At 62.7% G+C, this 17,897-nt stretch overlaps 5 protein-coding genes across 5 annotated transcripts; 4 read left to right on the top strand and 1 right to left on the bottom strand.

Annotated features, from left to right (window-relative positions):
• Window positions 1-745: 745 nt before the first annotated feature.
• NAA80 (N-alpha-acetyltransferase 80, NatH catalytic subunit) lies at window positions 746-3,448 on the top strand. Its single transcript, XM_054516091.1, is given in 3 exon segments — window positions 746-782; window positions 785-1,099; window positions 2,715-3,448. Coding segments are annotated over 3 exon segments (1,086 nt in total).
• A 1,196-nt stretch (window positions 3,449-4,644) lies between these two features.
• Window positions 4,645-6,322, top strand: HYAL3 (hyaluronidase 3). Its single transcript, XM_036391265.2, has 3 exons — window positions 4,645-5,550; window positions 5,657-5,746; window positions 5,894-6,322. Exons 1-3 carry the CDS (start codon window positions 4,654-4,656, stop codon window positions 6,245-6,247), a joined length of 1,341 nt encoding a protein of 446 aa, XP_036247158.1. The 5' UTR covers window positions 4,645-4,653; the 3' UTR covers window positions 6,248-6,322.
• Window positions 6,323-6,760: 438 nt separating this feature from the next.
• Window positions 6,761-8,825, top strand: LSMEM2 (leucine rich single-pass membrane protein 2). The gene is made up of 4 exons (XM_036391310.2): window positions 6,761-6,767; window positions 7,919-8,062; window positions 8,143-8,352; window positions 8,440-8,825. Exons 2-4 carry the CDS (start codon window positions 7,927-7,929, stop codon window positions 8,574-8,576), a joined length of 483 nt encoding a protein of 160 aa, XP_036247203.1. The 5' UTR covers window positions 6,761-6,767; window positions 7,919-7,926; the 3' UTR covers window positions 8,577-8,825.
• IFRD2 (interferon related developmental regulator 2) lies at window positions 8,776-12,476 on the bottom strand. Its single transcript, XM_036391193.1, has 12 exons — window positions 12,449-12,476; window positions 12,225-12,341; window positions 12,046-12,133; window positions 11,796-11,920; window positions 11,559-11,716; window positions 11,276-11,326; window positions 10,771-10,940; window positions 10,553-10,658; window positions 10,197-10,334; window positions 9,932-10,060; window positions 9,762-9,857; window positions 8,776-9,623 (listed from the first exon to the last, which is right to left on the bottom strand). Exons 1-12 carry the CDS (start codon window positions 12,474-12,476, stop codon window positions 9,543-9,545), a joined length of 1,287 nt encoding a protein of 428 aa, XP_036247086.1. The 3' UTR covers window positions 8,776-9,542.
• A 2,836-nt stretch (window positions 12,477-15,312) lies between these two features.
• On the top strand, window positions 15,313-17,571 carry LOC118691869 (2'-5'-oligoadenylate synthase 1-like). Its single transcript, XM_036391296.1, is given in 7 exon segments — window positions 15,313-15,581; window positions 15,584-15,627; window positions 15,797-16,091; window positions 16,171-16,346; window positions 16,427-16,665; window positions 16,751-16,886; window positions 16,969-17,571. Coding segments are annotated over 7 exon segments (1,566 nt in total). The 5' UTR covers window positions 15,313-15,433; the 3' UTR covers window positions 17,497-17,571.
• The last annotated feature ends 326 nt before the right edge of the window (window positions 17,572-17,897 follow it).

Raw genomic sequence — 17,897 nt, 5'->3', positions numbered from 1 at the left:
AGGGACCCTTAACCAGCCTCCACTGCCGGCCATGGCCTCTGCTCCCTTCCCATGACCCGTCCTTGGCCATGCTGGGGTAACGTCTGTCTGTCTGGGATGGGTGATGCTCTAAAGAGCTAAAAACCACTTTTGTGCAGAAATTTTATTATGTGCAAACAATCTCTTTTCTCTTTGGCACAGGGAGAGTCAGGGAAGGACAGTGGGAATGCCCTGCACTGGTCTCTGCAAGGCAACAGACCTAGGGAGAGCCTGTCCCAGCCTGGGCAAGTGGATGCACTAGTGGGGAGTGATGCTGCCCCCAGGCTCAGCACCCCAGGGCATGACAAGAGGAGCCACCCTCTCTGGCTGGAAGCCTGTTAAGGCTACGAAATTTTGGTCTTGGTGGCCCCAGGCTGCTGTGGAGCTGCTGCTCAGGCTCTGAGGCTGCAGGAGCCCATGCCAGGGGCAGTGCAGAAGGAGCTGGGTGGACAAAGAACCCACCCTCCATCCATCCGGGCAGCAGGGGCAGAAAGGCAGCTGTGGTCATGGAGGGGAGCTCTGCTTAGGAACTGAGCAAGCTAGAACCCACAGGGACACACAGGAAGGGTCCAAACTGCAGCGCCCAAAAGGCAGAGCCAGGTTGGGAATCCCACCTTGGCCTCGTCTGTGCCTGGTCATGCAAGTGAAGGAGCTGTCCTGCACCTCCTGCTTCATCATCTTCTTGATGCTGCCCTCTGTAAGCCCCATCACGACTTGAAGGAGCCGGATGGAGAGCTCCCGTGCGGTGTATCACTCCTTGGGGAGGAGGGAGGGCGTGAAGATGGACATCCCCAAAAGAGCCTCGGGCTCCAGAAGGGAGCGGAGCTGAACTGCAGCACAGCACGTTTGCCCAGTGGGGTTTGGTGTCCCTGTGCCCGCAGAGGGCTGGGCGGGTCCGGGTAGGGTGTTCCGCCGTCCTGCCGCGGCCCGGGATGGGTCGGTGTGTCCGTGCGGGAGTGCGGGAGCGCCCGGAGCCGAGCGGGCAGCGCGGGGCACGGACCGTGCGCCCTCCGGCCGCCAGAGAGCGCGGGCGGGCCCGGCCGGGCCCAGGAAGTGACGGCGGCGGCGGGGCCGAGGAACGGTACGGGCGGGACCGGGCTGGGGCAGGGCACAGAGCGGGGAGACGGGCAGGGACCGGGGCTCGGCGGTGCCCCAGGAATGGGCCAGTGATGGGTCAGTGATGGGTCAATGCTGGGGTCACTGATAGGGTCAATGACGGGTTGGTGGGAGGCGTCGGTGATGGGGTCAATGATGGGTCAGTGCTGGGGTCAGTGCTGGGGTCTGTGATGGGTGAGTGGTGGGGTCAGAGGTGGATCAGTTATGGGGTCAGTGATGGGTCAATGCTGGGGTCACTGATAGGGTCAATAACAGGTTGGTGGGGGGTCAATGAAGGGATCAGTGATGGGTGAGCAGTGGGGTCAGAGATGGGGTCAATGGCAGGTCAAACGACAGGTCAGTAATGAGGTGAGTGTTGGCTCAGTGTTGGTCGGTGAGGGTCAGCGGTGGGGTGGGGATCCGTGTTCAGGAGGTGCAGCCATGCAGTGGGAGCAGCGATCAGCTGGGCGATGCCGTTCCAGTGTCTGTGTGCGAGTGCTGTGTGGTTTGGAGCAATCGGGGTGCAGGCAGGCTGAGTGCCCCGTGTGGGGGTGCAGCGTGGGAAGTGGGGCGTGCTGTGTGGGGCCCGGACAGACGTGTCATTCACACCGGGGAAGCAGAACCAGGCGCTGTGGTTGGTCATGAGCCTGGGCTGCTTCCTGCTGCGCTGGCACCCGGGGCAAAGGAGCCAGCAGCAGCGGGCAGGGTGAGTGTGAGCAGGGTGAGCGTGAGCAGGGTACACATGTGAGCAGGGTGGGTGTGAGCAGTGACTGAGCAGGGTGACTGTGGGCAGGGTGAGTGCAGACTGGGTGGGTGGGTGAAGGCAGGGTGAGTGTGGGCAGGTGGGTGGCAGGCAGATGCTGTTGGAGTCCTGGAGTGGCTTTGCTGGGCAGGCAGAAGAAAACCATCGCCTCCTCAGGAGTACTGGTGGGGTCTGGCCTCTGAAGGGGACAGTGCAGACTGGGCTGTGGGTCAGGAGTCTTGGAGCTAGAGGGGTGACCCCACCATGCCTCCTAGGAGCACCTAGGGTGTGGGAGGGCAGACTCAGGCCCTCCCCAACCCCCAGAGGGGAAGTGGGGCAGTTTGCTCAATTCTGGTTAATCAGCTGGTGTGGTGGTTGCTCCTGCCCTCTGCCTGCAGCTTCTCCTTTGCAAGGGGAACTGCCAGGCTGAGAGAGGGGACGACCCATGGCATGCTGTGGGATAGGGGTTTTCTGACCCCTCAGAGGCTTTTTGGGCTCCTCAGAACCCTGACTCTGAGGACATGTGTGATGAGCTAGCTGGTCTGATGGGTGCTAAGGTGGCACGAGCTAGTGGCAGGGGCTGGGGAGGAAGCACTGTGCCTCCTGCCCCTCAGCTGATTTGGCAGTACGAGACCTTTCTGCAGGTCTCATGGCATGATTTCCTGGAGCTGGCACCATGTGCCACCTCCCTGCCATGAGTCTCTTGTTTGACCTTGGACCTGCCAAACCTCCATGAACTCATCTGGCTGTTCCACTGGGGCACCGTGCCTGTACTGGGGCCAGTGGTGGGCTGGGGGGAACACACGCACGGTCTGTGCCTTACTGCCTCTAAGCTGTGACCTGCTTGGTTTCCCGTCAGTGAGAAGAATGGGTTCTGTGTCAGAGGAGCTCAGCTTGGTCCCCTTGCACCAGAGGCCGGAGCTGCTGGAAGCCTGTGCGGAGCTGCTGGGCGAGGAGTGGGGGAAGAGCCGTGCGTCGCGGCTGCACTCGCTGCAGCGCTCCTCGGACGCCTTTCCCACCTGCCTGCTGCTGCTGCGGAGCCGGGGCCCCAGCGACAGCCCAGCCAGCCCCCGGGAGGGGCCCTGCGAGCTCGTGGGCCACGTCCGACTGTCCCGCGTGCTCAGCCGTCCCCATGACCTCTTCGTGGAGAGCGTGGTGGTGGCGCGGGCGCTGCGGGGCCGGGGCTATGGGCGGCGGCTGATGGAGGCCGCTGAGCGGTGGGCCCGGGCCCGGGGCTTTCGCTGCCTGCGCCTCACCACCCACGACAAGCAGCATTTCTATGCCCACCTGGGCTATGTCCTGGGTGAGCCGGTGCAGAGCGTGGCCTTTCTCAGCCCGGCTATATCCTCTGAGGTGCTGCGGCTCTTCTCCGCCCCTTCTGGGGCTGCCGCTGCCACCACCACCAGGCCGTGGATACCCGCTGTCCCCCCGCCGCCCCCACCACCCCTCACTGTGCCCCCACCGCCTCCCCCACCGACCGTGATCTGGGCGAGGGGTGTCCTGGCTGAGGGCAGCGAGCAGCAGAGCCTCCTGCAGTCCCCGCACCGCGATGCCAAAGGGCTCCCCATCTTCTGGATGAAGAAGGACATCTGAGGGCCCCGAGCCAGTGATTAAAGCAGTGCGGGTGGGAGCTGCCCGCCGCAGCACTGCCTGACTACCTGCCATTCTTCAGGGCTGCCACCAGCTCCCCCAGCCTCCATGGTTCACCCTGGCCCCATTGCTGGGGGTAGGGAATGGGCAGAGTTCCTGTACCCCTGCCCTACCTGGGCACACTGGCTCTGCTCCCACCTGGCCCCCAGCTCGCCTAGCAGGGGCTCTGAGACCACCAGCATGGTGGAGAGCCAGGTCCACTGCAGACTGTGGGGTTGGCACTAGTCCCCAGGAGCACTGCCCAGTCCCACCAGTTGTGTCCTCCACTCAGGATTTGCTGTGGGGCAGCTGGGGCTGACGGAAAGTGGTGGCCTCAGCATGGCCACAGCTGTCCTCACTGAGCAGTCTGGGGAAACTGAGGCACAGGATGGCTGGGGGGGGCAATGTGGGAGTAGGTCATGGTGCTGGGGCTGCAGAATCGGGTCCCCTGCACTGCACAGTGAGGGAAGCAGGTGGCCAAACCCCCCTAAGGCAGCCGGTGTCAGTGAGGGCCAGAGGCATGGGAGCGGGAAGGTCAGAAAGAGCGTCCAGCCTGGCAGAGAGGGATTAGCGCTGTCCTTGCTGTGTCACGCGGCCCTGGGCCCATTCCCTGCCTAATCCCCTCATTCTGGGCAGCTGGCCAGTGCTGGGCAGGGGCACCAGACCCCTCTGGCCCTGCCTGGGCTGTGAGGGACAGAGCTGTCCCTTTGGTCCCAGCATGCCTCTTGGGGGGACTCAGTCCTTCAGCAGGTCACCCAGCCTGGCTCAGCACTGTGCTGATAATGGGGACCAGGGAGTCTTGGTGCTTCCACTACAGGCAGACTGGGAGCCAGCAGGAAATTGAGGCACAAGGGTCAGTGGCTTGCAGTGCCACTCCAGAGCTGTGCCATGGCTGTGCTGTGCAAGCAGGATCCCAGCACTAGAGGGAGAGCAGCAGGCAGAGGTAACACTGGCAGTGCTGAGGCAGGAGGGATCTCAAACCCCCAAGTGTACCCAGTCCTGTCAGGTTTTGGGGTGGGCAGCATGTGCTTGCAGGACAGCTCCTAGTCCACCATGTGCCAGGGGGCAGTGCCTGCATTGCTGGAATGCCCACTGCGTCCCACAGCCTCATCCCCACAGCTCTCCTTTCCTCGCAGGGTGCCGGCCCCGCAGGCAGCTGGTGAGGCGGGATGGTGCTGGTGCTGGCACTGTGGGCCTGCCTGGCACTGGGCACAGCCAGTGAGGAGAGCCCAGCACCCGAGCCCCTGGCAGGCGGGCAGCCCTTTGCCGTGGTGTGGAACATCCCCACCGAGCGCTGCCAGCACCGCTTTGGCATAGGGCTGCCCCTCAGCGACTATGGCATCGTGGAGAACCAGGGTGGCCACTTTGCCGGCCAGAACATCACCATCTTCTACAAGAATAAGTTCGGGCTGTACCCCTACCTGTCCCAGCACGGTGTCCCCCATAATGGGGGCCTCCCCCAGCGTGTCTCCCTCGATGCCCACATCAACAGGGTGGTCAAGGACATCCGCCTCCTCCTGCGACCTGCTTTCCATGGCTTGGCCGTGGTGGACTGGGAGGAGTGGAGGCCCCTGTGGGCCCAGAACTGGGGAGCCAAAAGGATGTACCGGACAGCCTCCGAGGAGTGGGTGCGGGAGCAGCACGGCATCCTGCCGGCACGGCAGCAGCTCCGGCTGGCCCAGCTGGAGTTTGAGCAGGCGGCACAGGCTCTGATGGAGGAAACGCTTCTGGTGGGGCGAGCCCTGCGCCCTGGGGGGCTCTGGGGTTTCTACCGCTTTCCTGACTGCCTCAACAGCAACTGGGCCAAGGAGGCAAACTATACCGGGCAGTGCCAGCCGGCGGAGGTGCAGCGGAACAACCGTCTGGGCTGGCTCTGGGCCGCCTCTTCTGCCCTGTACCCCAGCATCTACCTGCCGCTGGCGCTGCCGCCCGCGCTGCGCCGCCGCTTCGTGCACCACCGGCTGCGTGAGGCCCTGCGCGTGGCCGCCCTCAGCACCCACGGCCTCCTGCCTGTGATCGCCTATTCCCGCCTCTCCTTCCGCCGCTCCTCGCGCTTCCTGCAGCTGGTGAGCACTGTGGGGCTGGAGCTGGCTGCGGGTGTGACACGGGTTCTGGTTGGCACAGGGACACAGGCTGTGTCCCCCAGACGGGTCACCTCTGTGTTTCTGGCAGGCTGACCTGGTGCACACCATCGGGGAGAGCGCGGCGCTGGGAGCGGCTGGACTCGTGCTCTGGGGAGACCTGTCGTACTCCCGCTCGGCTGTGAGTATGGTCCCTGCATCACTGGAGGCTGTGGGCAGCAGGAGATGGCATGGGATATATGGGGTGGTCACATCCCCTGTGCCCACCAGGGAGGGCTGGCCAGGTCTCTGTCGCTGGGGCAGGTTCTCACTGGTCCTTCCTCCCCAGGAAAGCTGTGCCAACCTGCGCCACTACCTCATGTCCACCCTGGGTCCTTACGTGGCCAACGTTACAGCGGCAGCCCGAGAGTGCAGCTATGGGCAGTGCCATGGGCACGGGCGCTGTGTGCGCCGGCAGCCCCACCAGCTGGGCAGCCTCCTGCACCTCGGCCCCGGTGCCAGCCCTTGGGCTGCTTTCCGCTGCCACTGCTACCGTGGCTGGGCAGGGGAGGGCTGTGCCCAGCGGGTATGGCTCAGCCCTGCCACCTCCTGCCAGGTGCCTGCCCACGCTCACAGCCTCTATGGGCACAAGGATCTCACATCCTCTGACACCTGCCTGCCACAGGGCACGTGGGGCTGGTGACGGTCCCCTACCCCAGCAGTGCTGCTGCTGGCACTTCCTATGGTCTCATTAACCTAAATAAATTCTCCTGGCACAGCTGGCATGGTCTTTGTGGGCAAAGCTGGGGGACTCTGTGGTGTTCCCATGCTGGGCTCAGTTGCCATTGCTGCTGAGAGGCAGCACAGACCCCAGTTTGGCTCTGGATGGGTCCAGCAGTGCATCAGTTTTCCTGAATGGGCTCTGCCCTGATCCTGTGAGCTGGCAGCTGCTTTACCCTGGGAAAGGGGGCACGGGGCACTGCCACAACCTGCTGTCCCTTTGCCACTAGAACTGTGCTGCTAGCAGCCCTGTCCACGCCACCAGGCCCCCCTCCCCACAGCTATTTTTATCGCCCCCCAACCGTGTTTCTCACTGTCCTATTTTAAGCGGCGCAGTTGGCGCACCAGGAGCCCAGTGCCCAGCTCCTGGGGGCCCTGCACCACCTCACTGCCCGCTCACGCTGCCCAGGCACAGGGAGCCATGCCCAGGGAGGCTGCAGAAGGTACTCTGGGGAGTGGGCTTGGGGCTGGCAGGGGCTCTAGCACCCCAGGGGATACTGGGTGATGCAAGGCTGTGGGGTTGGCATGGGAGCAGTGGACAGATGGTGCCCTCTGCCATGGGGGCTGTGGGCAGAGATGCCTGCCCGGGGAAGAAGAGGGTCCTGGACGGCTGCAGGTGTAGGGCAGCAGAGTTTGGGGAGGGTACAGGCAGCTGGCACACACAGCCCCCTGCAGCAAACCTATGTGACCAGCTGTGCCCCCCCACCTGGGGCAAGTGGGTGCAGGGGTGATGTGGGTATCTGTGGAGCAGTCCCTGGCCAAGGGTAGGGCTGTGGGGAGGGTCTGAGGGGGACCTGGGTAGCGGCTGAGGCCCCCCAGCCCTGATGCCTGCCAGCCCTGTGGGTGACACACAGTCTGGACAGCAGCAGCACGGCGCCACGCTGCCCTGCGACACGCCACTGACCCCGGGAGGGATTGGGAGTGGGCACACTGCCAGCCTGCCATGCTCTGCCAAGGGCACAGTGCGTGGGCCCTGCCCACTGCTCAAAAATACACAAACACCTAGAAAATAATCTTTTCCCTCTACCCCAATGCAGGCATGGTTGCTTCCCAAAACAGTGCTGGAGGAATGCCTACTTCCAAAAAGCTCTCTCAGTCCCATGTGACGTGCTCACTAGCGCAATAGGCACCAGGGCCCCCTGGCACAGCATACACCCCACATCTCCATCTGTGCACCCCCAAGCAGCACAGTACCTGCGGGGCAAGCCAGGCCACATGGCAGACTGGCACTGCCCTGCACCTGCCCACCAGCTTCCAGCTGGCCCTTGGAGCCCCAGCCAGTCCCACAGGGCTATCCTGGCTGGGGGGTGGCACATTCCTGCCCCCAAGCCAGGGCCAGATTCCAGCCCCACTAACAAGGCTCGGGATCGTGGCCACCAGGCACCCGCTAACTGCTGCGATGACAGCGGTGGGGCCGGGGGGTACAGCCAGTGCTTGCCCACTGTGGCTGCAGGGCTGGGCCAAGGGAGCACCAGCCTTGGCTGCCTGCCCTGTGCAGCACTGGGCTGCCGTGGCTGACATCCTCCCGGCAGGGCTCTGGTCCCACAGAGGTGCCCAGGGCAGGGCACAGGCTGACCCTTTGCCTCTGTTCCAGCAGACAGCATGGGAAGGGCCGAGGGTGCTGCACCAGCAGAGCCTGGGGACCCTGACAGCAGTGAGTCCGGAGCCATCAGCCTGCGCCCCGTGGAGTCCATCAGCGACCTGTACTGGGCCTCGGGCGGGCACAAGGGCACAGAGGGTGAGAGGGGACAGGGGGGCTGTGCAAGGCCCAGCTGTGCCCGTGGCCAGGCTCTGACGCCTTCTCTCCCCTGCCTGCAGGCAATGGCCCAGCTCCCTCCAGCAGCCTGCACCGGCCCCCAGCTCGGCCCGTGTCCCCCGTGCCCCCGCCGCTCCTGCCCACCCTGCGCCCCGTGCCCCCCGCCAGCCCCTGCCCCTGCCTCGGCCCTGGCCACCCCCTGCTGCTGGCCCTGCTGGCGCTCCTGGCACTGTCGAGCCTGGTCCTGGCCACCCTGGCCATCTACCTGAGTGGTACGTGGCACTGGCAGGGTGGGGAGATGGGAAACTCTGGGGGACCAAACTGCCCCCGCTCAGCTCGTTCCCGTCCTGTCCCCGCAGTCCTGCAGAGCCAGTCGGTGCGGGCGCTGGCCCAGTGGCTGCAGAGCCAGGAGGACGCCGTGCACCAGCTGCGGGCAGCCAGCAGGCAGCTCTGGGCTCGCCTCAACGCCAGTGCCCAGCCGGGCGGGCACCGCTGAGCTGCCCCTGGCCCCACCATGGGCTCTGGGCCGCCACGGGAAGGGGCACCGAAGGGCAGGAGGGGGGAGCGGGCAGCCTTACCCGCTGAGACCTGGCAGCATTGCCCCTTGGGGCACAGGGGCAATCCCAGACCCTGTCCCAGGCTGTGAGAGAAAGAAACTGGGGTGTAAGGACCTGCATCCGCCCCAGTGACAGCCCTTCCTCTTAACAAGACAGAAGGCATACTTTATTTAGCCTTTTAATTACCTCTTACAATCAAAGTCTTAGAAAATCACCATGATAGATACATTCCCAGGGTGGCAGGCACTGCCAATTGGCATGGCCCTATGCCTGCCTGGGCAGTGGCCCCCCCGTAATTAATTTCCCACAAGATTACTATTTCATATAAAGCATTTGGCTGGAAAAGGATTGAGAGTAGGCAGGCAGCTGGCAGGACTGGGCAGAGCTTCCCACTCCACATTGCTCTGCCACCATCACTGATGCCAGGCTGGCTGGGGAGGCAGGGGCTGTACCCAGCATGGAAGGGTGGGGAGAACGTTCCTGCCAGAGGCACAGACACCAGGACCAGCTGCTCTGCAGCCCTGCACAGCTCTGCCCTCGCACCCACTCTTCAGGCTGTGCCAGGCCACCCTGGTGCCCCTGCAGGACTAGGGAGGGTAAACACAAGCCCTGCCACTGAAAGTGGCTGCAGGAGCCTGGGTGAGACACCCTCCCACTGTGCCACATGGATCCCCAGCCACAGAGCAGGCACACGGCAGCACGCCACCACCTCCCCCTGCTCTTCTTTTATCCTTCCTATTTTTTGGTTAAAAAAATAAAAGAGGGGGCAGCCCCCCCCTTGGGGCAGCTCCAGGCATTAAATACTCTGCTGTACATGAATAAAAGCCCGAGGGCTGGGAGCACCTGCCCCTCACAGTGCTGGGTCTGCAGTCCGGGTGGGCTGGGGGCTCTGCCCCCCGTGCCCATCACAGCACATCCGCCCGCTTGTCCCGCACGCGGCTCCGCGCTTTCGTGCGCGCTTTGAAGGCAGCTGAGTTGTAGAGGTGCTGCAAGGAGAAGGAAGGAGAGATTAGGGTTGGGGATGCCCCTCTGCCCACCTCCCCAGCAGCACCCACCACACTCAGCTGGAGCCCCTGGTGGCAGAGGAGGGGACTGTGGGCACAAATGTGGGAGGCGGCACCCACCTTCTCGAAGCGGGAGACCTTGCTGGCTTTCAGAGCAGCCGCATCCAGCACCAAGGGGGGCCCGAGGCCAAAGATCTCCCGTAGCAGCTCATTGTTCTGTGAAAGCAGGGGTCTGTCAATGCCCACCAGCACCAGCCCAGCACTCCCTGGTGCATCTGCCCAGCCCATACCTGGAGGTGGTGATGGATGCCGGAGCCCAGCACCTCCTTAAAGGCTTGGTAGGTGCGCTGGCGTGCCCAGCTGTCCAGGTACATGCACTCCAGGCCAAATCGGACGGTCTCCTCCTGGTACTCTCCGGTCTGAGCAGAGAGAGGGACATCAGCAATAACCTGGGCACCAGCCCTGTGTGTCCCCTGGCTCTCCAGAGAGGAATCATCAGGCAGCTGGGAAGCAGGCACACGGGGGCAGAGCAGGGCAGCCACCAGGCTCCAGTACCTCGATGAAGTGCAGGATGTCCCGGAAGATGGATCGCTGCCTCCGTCGGTCTGTCTTGGCTCGGTACTTGTTGCTCTCAGTAGCCAGGACCTTGAGCTGGGTACACAGGAACTCTGTATCTTGGTGGCACAAGTCCTCCTGGCAAAAAGCAGGGGATTTAGAGGGATGAGCTCCAGGCACTGCCCACTGCCATGGCCAGGACAGAGCTGGGGGATCACTGGGGCCAGCCCCTCTGCCTGGGTGCCTGCTGGTCAATGCCAGCTCAGCTGGGGCATGTCAGGGCGTCACAGCAGCTCCCTCCCCGCTGCCTGCTTAGTGCCCACCCACTGCTCCCATTGCCACAGCCCATGCCTTACCTCCAGGTCCTGGGCTAGCTCGAAGAGCAGCGCAATGGTTTCCCCGGCCAGGATGCGCAGGGCAACGCTGCTGCTGGTCAGCAGTGCGGGCAGCTGCAGCCAGCGACTGAGACAGAGAGGCAAGAGGGCATCACAAGGGCCAAGCACTGCCCCAAGGGCTCTGTGCTCCACAGCTGGCTGCCCCACACCAGCCTCCACTCACTTCACACCCCACTCACTTGTCCAAAATGCTCCTGAGGTGGGAGGGGGGGCAGATGGTGAGGAGCAGGGACCATGACTGGAGCGCACTGCAGTGCAGAGGCCCATGCTGGGCAGGTGCTGAGCCCCCTTCGCCTGTGCTGGGGGGGCTGAAGATGCCCTCCAAGCAGGACAGGCATGAAACCAGGTCCTGGAGGAGAGAAACTGTGCCAGTCAGACCACAGCTGCCATGGAGATGCCACACTGAGCTGTGCACTGGGGACCAAAGGGGACCCACCATACCAAGGGGTGCCAGGAGCCCCTTGGGACAGGGGAGGCTACTCCACCCACAGCACCCCATCTGCTGGCTCCCCTCAGCTCAGCTCCAGGCTGCCCAGGGAAGGGGGCTGGGCTGTCACTCATGTCCCCGTACCCCTACTCCAGCTCAGCTCCAGGCTGCTCTAGCACTGTGGGCTGAGGGCAGGTGGCATGGCAGCCCCAGGGTGCCCTCTTGCAGGGGTACAGACGACACCCAGGCGCAGTTACCTCGAGGTCAGCAGCAGCAATGTAGCAGCACATGCCCAGGGCCGTGGCACACTGGCAAGAGAAGTTAGGGAAACACAGTCAGATCAGGCCCAGCTGGATCATGCCAGGCCTGACCCAGCACCCAGCCAAGGAGCAGCCGGGTTGGGCAAGCCCCTGCTTTGCCCCAGTGCACCCCACAGCACCCAATCCTGTCACCCTCCCGGGACTGCAGGGACTCCCAAAGGCATTGCCTGGGCTCTGCCCAGCACGGAGGTGTCCCCAGGAGGAAAGGGGCCAGGCTTACGCTCTGCCGGGCGCTGGGGCTGGCTGTGCTGTCTGTCAGGACGCTGACGAGCAGCGGCTTCAGGCTGCGGAACACCTCTTCTCCCTCCGGGCCGGAGCCCATCTGGAGGCAGAGGAGGGTGAGGACGCTGCCCGCCAGTGCCTGCTCTTCCCCTTTACCTGTGGGCAGCACCAGAGACGTGCCTCAGACACGGCCCACCGGCCCCGCCGCCCCCCGCCCGCCCGCACGCACCCTGACCTTTCTTGAGGCACTTCTCCAGGGAGTCGGTGAGCGTGAGGCGGCGCTCCAGCAGGAACTCGGACAGGGTTCTGGAGGACAGGGCCAGGCGCAGGCCCTGCAGTGCCGCCTGCCGCGCCTTGGCGCTGCGAGACACCGCGGAACGTCACGGGCTGGGCTGTCCCGGCACGGGGCACGTCCCTGCCCGCGGCTGGCAGCGCTGGGCAGAGCGCCCGGAGCTCCCGCCCGCGGGGGCACAGCCGCTCCTCACCTCTTGTCCAGGAGGGCGTCCATGTGCTCCTTCAGCCTGTCCTCCGCCTCCTCCTCCTCCTGGCCGTGCTCACTCGCCGCCTCGCTCCCTGCCCGGGCGGCACCACGTGAAGTCGGGAAGGCCGAGGGCGGGCACACCGCGACCCACGTGGGGGTCACCATGGGCTCCGCGTGCCTCACCTGCTCCCTCCTCAGCGGGGCCGGCGCTCTCGCTGGCACTGCTGCAGTGGCTCAGCACCTCGCTGCCGGCCTCCTCCTCGCTGCCGGGCGAGCTCGCCCGGGCACTGCCGGTGCCGCCTGCGGGGATTGGGAGCAGACTCGTGTGAGCCCGGCGCTGCCAGCCCGGCCCTGTCACACGCGGCCCCGATCCCCGCTCCCCTCTCCCGGTGTCCCCCCTCACTCACGGCGCGCGGCGCGGCGTGAGCGCGGCATGGCCGGCGCGCGCGGACCCCGCGCCCCGCCCCCGCTGGGAGGGACCCGCCCCCTCCCGCCCCCGACACGCCCCCTGAGAGCGCCCCCACCATCTGCGCATGCGCCGCCGGAGCTGCCCGAGTCCCGTGTCCGTGTCCCTGTCCGTGTCCCTGTCCCTGTCCCTGTACCTCTCCTTGTCCTTGCTCGCCTCCCTGCCCCTTTCTCTGACCCTCTCCCTGCCTTTCTCCCTGTCCAGGCGCTATGTTCATCCCTGCTTCCTCAGTATCCCTGCCCGTATCGCTGCCCCTCTCCCTGTCCTGACGCTATCTTCGTCCCTGGTCCCTGATAGGAAAGACGGCTACTGATGTCTTTACAAACAATTCGATGGGTGAGGGTCTTTAGGAGAAATGGGTGTTCATGTCTTTCAAAGGGGTCTTAATATCTCTACTAAGCTCAAGCCACACAGGTTTGGTACAGAATCCAGACAGTTTGACTATAGCTCGAATTCCTGAACTTTAGGGCAATAGATAAAAGGGTCAGCACAAAGTCTATTGCAGAACTCAGCCTGAACTTCTGAATTTCAGAGGCAAATGACAGGTTTAAGGGCGGGAAACGTGGTGGGCGGTTCGGGAAGGCTGTACCTTTCTAGTACCTCAGCCAATGGGGAAAGGAAGAGGGCAACATGCAGCCGGGAGTTAGGATAAAAGGAGGCTGCATCGTGAACGTCGGGAGAGAAATTCCGTGTGGATTTGGCCCAGTGGAGTCTCTATTCAAACAAAGTTGCAGGACTGTTCTGCCCCTTTATGGACACTGGCTTCTCCTTATGTGATTTTCTGCACATGCCTGCCCTGTCTCTGTCCTGGCTCTATCTTCATCCCTGGCTCTATCACTATCCCTGCCTGTATCCCTTCTTCTGTCCCTGCCCCTGCCTGCATCTCATTAGGAAAATCTCATTCCCTAAGTAAAGTACCAATTAGTCTTTCTAGTATGAAATGGTTTGGCCCTTACTAAGATCTATATACCCCCTGTACTGCGTACACTGCATAGCTGTGGTTGTGCAGGCAGGCAGATAAGGCCCACAGCCTGGGCCCTCCCACCATCTGGCCTCACAGATAAGTACCCCTTGGCATGGTGAGACTGACTCCAGAACGAGGAAAGAAGGATGCCAAAGCCACACAATTGCACTGGCTTTACAGAGCCATGGGGACAGCAGGTAATCTGTGGAGCCTTGTTGCACCCCAACACTTGAAGGGTGTGAGACCCACATGTGAACCACATTTGGGGTGCCTCAGTTTGGCTGGGACACCCCCTGGGTGAATAAAGAATGTCTCTTGTCATGCTCATCTTGGTGTCCTGGTCTTGCTCCTCAGGTGTGAAAGGTTCATGACACCTGTCCCTGCCCACAGCTCTGCCCCTGCCTGTAACCCTGTCCCCAGAGCTGGTCCCCTCCCTGCCTCTCCTCCTAATATCCCTGCCCCTGCCTGTATTCCTGCCTTGTTGTCACCCAATATCAGGGGACACCCATCCCTGCTCCTGCCTGCATCCCTGACCGTTTGCTGCTGCTGCCAATCACAACATCACAGAGTTGGAAGGGACCTTTAAAGATCATCGAGTCCAACCCAGCCCTAGCACCTCAACTAAACCATGGCACATCCAGTCTTTTTTTAAACACATCCAGGGATGGTGACTCCACTACCTCCCTGGTGACTCCACCACCTCCCCAGTTCTTTATCACTCTTTCTGTAAAAAACCTTTTCCTAATATCCAATGTCTCTACTCCTGTCCTTGTCCCTGCTCCTGACTGTATCCCTGTAACACTGCCCATCTCTCCTCTGTTCCATCTGTACCCCTATCTCTGTCCCTGACCCCTATCTCCCTCTCATTCATATCCCTGCCCCTCCTGCTGCCCTTTCCCTGCCCCATCCTTGTCCCTATCCCTTCCCCTCCCTCCCTCTCTCCCTCTCCCCAGCCTCTGCCTGTCTCCTGCCCATGTCCTGACTCCCTGCCCCTTTTTGCTCCTGCCCCTATTCCCCGTCCTGTTCCTCTTCCAGCCCCTGCTCCAGGAGCACACCCGGCTTTGCCTGCAGCCCCCGCCCATCCGCCTGGCCCCGAGCCGAGTTCCCAGGTATGTTTCTGTCATTTGGCTCTTCCCAGTTTATTTGGGCCACGGGGGCAGTCGCGGGCTCCTTCGCACTTTCGTTTCCAGCTTGGCAGAGCCAGAAACTGAAATTGCGTCGGGAACAGAAACCGAAACTCCCGATCTCCCAGCTTAAGGCAGCACGGGCTGCAACATCCTGCGCGTACTCCCTGCTGCCTCCTGCTCCCGACATCGAGGGGCACCGGGGGCTCTGCTGATGCTGCACCGGCCGCATCCCACTGCAGGGGAGGGCACAGCCTCCCTGGTGATGGAGGCTGTCCCACCGACGGTGCTGGCACCAGGAGCCTCGGTGAAACTGGCTATGTCTGCATCTCATTGCCTACAGCGATGCCGGGGCATCTGCTGGCACTGGTGACAGCCTCATTCCATTGCCCACCGTGGCACTGCCACACCCTATTGCCCCTGCTCACACCATGGCACAGCGTGAGCCGTGTCCCAGCACTGGCTGTGCCCCAGCCCGGACACTGGGGCTCTGCCTTTCGGGGGAGACCCTGTGTCACCGAAGGCACCGGGGCTGTGAGCACCCCGGAGCCGGCCTGCAGGCTGCTGCCTCTCTGCCGCCGCCAGCCGAGCTGGATGTCAGGGTGACCCGCAGCCACTCCTGCCTCCTCCCAGCCCCCGCAGCGGTGGGGGGAGCAATCCCGGGGAAACGACCAGGGGCCACCTTAATTTCCCAGCGGTGACGCATCGGGGCGGTGGCCCGGGAAGGTTTAAAAGCTGCTGCAGATAGACGCAGCCTGTCGGGGTGGAGTGTTGTGGGCGGGAGGAGACGTAGGAGGCGGCAAGTCAGAAGAGAGCAAAGGGAGCGATACCTGTCAGCATGGATGTGGACCCGGCGGCATCCATGAACGGACTGAGAACAGTAACTGCCAAGGAGCTGGATGGCTGGATCGCCAGAACCCTGCAGCCCAGCCCAGAGTTCTCCATGCAGGTGAAGAGGACAGTGTGTCAAATCTGTGAATTCCTGAAGAGAAGTGCTTTGAGGATAATATCCATGTCCAAAAGACCGTCAAGGTGAGTGCTGCCTGGCTTGGGGGCCAGCTGCCACCCCTGCTGCCACCCTTCCCACTGTCCCATGCTCCAGCTCCTGCCCTGCCTCAGTTTCCCTTGGCAGCTCCAGGAGTGGTGGAAGCCGATCCTGGTGCTGGCAGTGGTGTTGAGCAAGCAGGGTCTCTCTCTGCAGGGTGGATCAGCAGGAAAGGGCACAGCTCTGAAGAACAACTCTGATGCTGATGTGGTGCTCTTCCTCAGCTGCTTACCCAGCTACAAGGACCAGAAGAACAACAGAAAGGAAATCCTGGATTTGATCATGATAAGGCTGAAGGACTGCAGGGAGAGCTTGCAGTTTGATGTGTGCATTGGTGAGCCCAGGTACAAAGGTCCTGGCAGCACACCACGCTCCCTCAGCCTTACTCTGTCCTCCCGGGAGACTGGAGAGTCCATTGATGTGGACATCCTGCCTGCCTATGATGCTTTGGGTAAGGGCTGCAGGCTGGCACAGGGACAGGCAGTGGTGTCAGTGCTGGGATGGCTCTCACCCTCCTTCTCACCCCACAGGGCAGGTGACCCAGGATGCCCCGCCAAACCCAGAAGTGTATGTGAGGCTCCTGGATGCCTGCAGCCACCCTGGGGAGTTTTCCCCCTGCTTCACTGAGCTGCAGAAGATGTTTGTGAAGCGTTACCCTGCCAAGCTGAAGGACCTCCTGCGCCTGGTCAAGTACTGGTACAAGGAGGTGAGGGCTGCCCAGCTTTCCCAGTTCCCAATACACACCCATCCCAGCCAGCTCTCACCTCTATCTGTTCTTCTCCCCAGCTGAATCTGCAGAACCCCAGTGCACACCTGCCCCCTAAGTATGCCCTGGAGCTGCTGACCATCTATGCCTGGGAGGAGGGCACAGGCTCCTCCAGCAACTTTGACATGGCTCAGGGCTTCCGCACAGTGCTGGAGCTGCTGGGCCGGCACCAGGACATCTGCATCTACTGGGAGAAGTACTACTCACTCCAGCACAGAGAGATTGGTGCCCACGTCAAGGGCTTGCTGTGCAGTCCCCGGTGAGGACCGTGCCCAGTGGGATTGTGCCTGCTGGCCCTGTGCCACTGCCCAGGGCTGACAGCAATGCCCACTCTGTGTTTGCAGCCCTGTCATCCTGGACCCTGCTGACCCCACAGGGATCCTGGGCCAAGATAAGAACTGGAACTTGATGGCACAGGCAGCTGCCATCTACTGCCGCTCACTGCCCTGCCTTGCAAACGTCCAGCCCTGGAATGTGCAGGTAAGGCTGCCTGAGCCTGTGAGCATCATGTCCCCCGCCCCATCCCTGCTGTCTTTGCCCACCCGCTCTCCTGTCCCTGCAGCCAGCCCGGCCCGTGACCATCGAGGTGATGCAGCTGTCAGGCACCAGGCTGACACAGCGTGTCAGCCCCTACACCACCATCGGGCAGCTGAAGGACATGATCCACCAGAACTGGGGCATCTCACCATACACACAGCGCCTGGCACAGCAGGAGCCAGGCAGGAACAACATCACCCTACAGGACAGCGATACCCTGGCCATGCACGGCATCTTCTACAACACCAAGCTGGTGGTGCTGCAGACCGAGCCCCAGAGGATGCAGGTCTTGGTCAAGGACGATAAGAACCGGACCACGACCTACACGGTGCTGCCCACTGACACTGTCCGACAGCTGAAGGAGCAGATCCAGGCCCGGCAGGGGCCCTCTGCCAACGAGCAGCGCCTGACCTATGGCTCCAGGGAGCTGCAGGACCAGCACAGGCTGGAGCACTACGACATCAGGCCCATGAGCACAATCTACATGCTCCTGCGGCTCCGAGGGGGTGCAGGCCCCCAGCTCCCCCAGCTCCCTGCCTGCTTGCCCTCCTGAGCATTGCCCTCAGCACCAGCCCATGTCCCTGTGTACCCTCCTGTCATGCTGGAAATAAATACTTACTAGATCCTTGTGCTGCTTGCTCTGTTGGGGACAGCGACAGGTGTCACATGGGGTAGTCAAAGGGGTTGGGGTCACCAACACTTTGAGGGGGGACCTCAATGCCACAAGCTGCAGGGATGGCACAGGGACACAGAGGTGCAGTAAAGCAGTGCTCCCTGACCCCAGGGTGCTTGGTGGGGTGAAGGATGCAAGCCTTTTACCAGCTAGACCTCAGGAGAAAAAATAAGCTCCTTTATCTGCCTGCTCCTGCCTGCACCACTGCCTGCCTGTGCTCATGCTGGGGGGCAACCAGTGCTGGGACATGGTTTGTGCTGGTAGCATGGTGTCACTCACTG

Source organism: Molothrus ater, chromosome 11 (genome assembly GCF_012460135.2).
Source record: "Molothrus ater isolate BHLD 08-10-18 breed brown headed cowbird chromosome 11, BPBGC_Mater_1.1, whole genome shotgun sequence".
In the NCBI taxonomy this organism is placed as follows: Eukaryota; Metazoa; Chordata; class Aves; order Passeriformes; family Icteridae; genus Molothrus; species Molothrus ater.
Note: the sequence above shows the minus strand (reverse complement) of the source record. Positions and strands in the feature narration are given on the sequence as shown.